The sequence below is a fragment of the Mustela nigripes genome, chromosome 13 (genome assembly GCF_022355385.1).
Source record: "Mustela nigripes isolate SB6536 chromosome 13, MUSNIG.SB6536, whole genome shotgun sequence".
Lineage (NCBI taxonomy): Eukaryota > Metazoa > Chordata > Mammalia > Carnivora > Mustelidae > Mustela > Mustela nigripes.
Genome location: NC_081569.1, coordinates 43,804,031 through 43,806,755, shown reverse-complemented (window position 1 = coordinate 43,806,755; position 2,725 = coordinate 43,804,031). Strand labels below are relative to the sequence as shown.

Genomic DNA, 2,725 nt, shown 5'->3' with positions numbered 1-2,725 from the left:
ACTTTTTTTTTTTTTTTAAGATTTTATTTATTTGTTTGACAGAGATCACAAGTAGGCTGAGAAGCAGGTAGAGAGAGAGAGAGAGAGAGAGAGAGAGAGGCAGGTAGAGAGAGAGAGAGAGGCAGAAGCAGGCTCTCCACTGAGCAGAGAGCCCGATGCGGGGCTCGATCCCAGGACCCTGGGATCATGACCCGAGCCGAGTGTCTTACTCTTGATCTCAGCTCAGGTCTTGATCTCAGGGTCGGAAGTCCAAGCCTGTATTGGGCTCTATGCTGGGTGTGGAGCCTACTTCAAAACAAAACAAAAACAGTTTACTTGGGAAAATAGGTAAAGAAAGGAAGTTAAGAACCAGAATATACAAAAATAGTGTGCACTGACTCATACATACAGCAGTTGGCACACTAAGACCAGAGAAAAACAGGTACTAAAGTGACAGGGACTAAGTCAAAAAGGAAAGGTTCTGAAGCAAGACAAGTAGAAGGCGCAGTATAACGTAAAAATCTGGGTGAGCAGAAGGATGCCCCGAATTTTGGGAAGCTACCATACTTAAACCCAAGCTAGTGGTGGCTAATGCTTGACTGGTCCAAGTGGGAAAACATCAGACCGTCGTTCCTTCCAGTCCCCGGCCCTTCTAACATAACTAACCCTCCAGACAACTTCCCTCCGCGAAGGCAAGACTGGTCACAGGAGTGGCCGCTCTGCATGCTGGGGTTTGTAGTCTCCTCAGAGACCCAATCCGCGTGCTCTTCGGGGCGGTGCCGCCTTCCGGGATCCTCTTCCTGTTGGTGGGCCCTGGCGAGGTGGGGAGCCAATGGGGCCACAGAAACGTGGCAGCCACCCACGAGCCCGCGTCTTGGCCGACCCTGCCGGCAGGCCGGGCCACGCCCCCTGCAAGGCCCTACTACCCGGCGCCAATCCAGAGGGGGAAAATAGGGACGACCTCCTGTCAGGAGACTGGCAGGAGCCCCGGTTTCCCCCCTCAGTCGCTCTCGGTGGTGGCGCCGGTGCTCTCGCCAACGCGTCCCCACCCTCTTCCGGCCCTCGGCTGCCGGGGCCGCGCTCTCTTAGCCCGGTGGATGCTGCGCCTCTCTGAGCGGAACATGAAGGTCCTCTTTGCCGCCGCCCTCATCGTGGGGTCCGTCTTCTTCCTGCTGTTGCCAGGTCCCTCCACGGCCGACGAGAAGAAGAAGGGGCCCAAAGTCACCGTCAAGGTCCGTCCTCCCCTCTCCTGACCTGCCTGGCGAAGCCCACCCCCCGTCGCCGGCGTTCTGGCCTCGGAGCCGCAAGTCACCGGTGTCCGAGGCATTTAAGCTCCCGGAGCTCAGGCTTGGGCGTCCTTGGCTTTGGCTCAGGCTCTGCCTAGGTTCCCGGCTGTGGCCTCGTGGCGTCCGGGCTTTTCTGCTCATTCAGACCGGAGACTGCCCGGCCCTCCCCGGCACCCCAGCCCCTGCTTTGACCCAGGAGTGGGCGCCCGGCATGTGCAGCCGGGGCTGATACTGTCAGCCTCAGAGCAGTCTTTGCGAATACCGTTCAGCGCTGGGAAAATAGTCAAGGATCACGTCTGGCAAACTGAGAATCCTTTTCTTTACTCAGGCCAGATGTTACCCACTTGCAATTACGAAGCACAGCAGTCTCGTTCAGACTTGCATGATGCTAACTAAGTTAAATTCCCCTCTTAAGATTTTTTGATGTTCATTTCTAGAATCTGCGCTCATTATTTATGTAGACTAAAGGTTGTTTGCTACCCTATAGTCTAAAGGGAGTGCAAACAGACATTTTCTGGGAGAAGTGTCTGGAGCCTTCATTAGATTCTCATAGAGTTTTTGTTACCACCGTAATCCGGTTCAGAACTACTGTTCTCAAAATAGGGCTCTTTTCTGTACGACCTTCAGGGTAACTTCTGGGGCCCTGGCTTCTCTGGCAAGACCCCTTCGAAAAGGCTGAGTTTGAAATGGTCTTCTTCCTCAGGTGTACTTTGATCTGCGAATTGGAGATGAAGATATAGGCCGGGTAGTCATTGGTCTCTTTGGAAAGACAGTTCCAAAAACAGTGGATAATTTTGTGGCCTTAGCCACGGGAGAGGTAAGTGGCTGGAACAGAGGTAGTTGAACTCAAGTGAAATTGGCACGTAAAGCTGGCAGCGAACTGAAGTGCAGAGAGTGGCCTATCTCACCGCTGCTCTGCGGCTCTAGGAACCTGGTATTATCGTATCTTCTGGAGGTTTTAAACTAAATCCAGAAATACGGATTTTTTTTTTTTTTTTTGAGAAAAAAATTTTTTTAAAGATTTTCTTTATTTATTTGTTAGAGATACAGTGAGAGAGAGAATACAAGCAGGAGGAGTGGGAGAGGGAGAAGCAGGCTCCCCATTGAGCAGGGAGCCTGATGTGGGGCTTCATCCCAGGACCCTGGTATCATGACCCAAGCTGAAGGCAGATGCTTAACAACTGAGCCACCCAGGCTCCCTGACAAAAAATAATTTTAAGACATTGCAGTAATCAAGGAAAACATATCTGTGGAAACTAGTTTGTGTCCTGTGCACCAGAACTTTCTCTTAAGGGTAAGGGGCCCAGAGCTTCCCAGGTTTTTAAAGAAACAGGAGTGCCCTGTTTAAGAAAGTTTGTATTCCTCTTAACTCTAAAGCAGGTGGTGGGGATTAAGAATACACTTACCAAGGGGCGCCTGGGTGGCTCAGTGGGTTAAGCCTCTGCCTTTAGCTCAGGTCA

General features: G+C 51.8%; 1 protein-coding gene across 1 annotated transcript in view; it reads left to right on the top strand.

The window, feature by feature from the left end:
* The first annotated feature begins 1,020 nt into the window (after positions 1-1,020).
* PPIB (peptidylprolyl isomerase B) overlaps positions 1,021-2,725 on the top strand; it is a 6,186-nt gene continuing 4,481 nt past the window's right edge. Inside the window, exons 1-2 of the mRNA XM_059372237.1 lie at positions 1,021-1,211; positions 1,969-2,082. Coding sequence (XP_059228220.1) covers positions 1,077-1,211; positions 1,969-2,082 — 249 coding nt within the window. The 5' untranslated portion in view covers positions 1,021-1,076. The remainder of the gene's footprint in view (positions 1,212-1,968; positions 2,083-2,725) is intronic.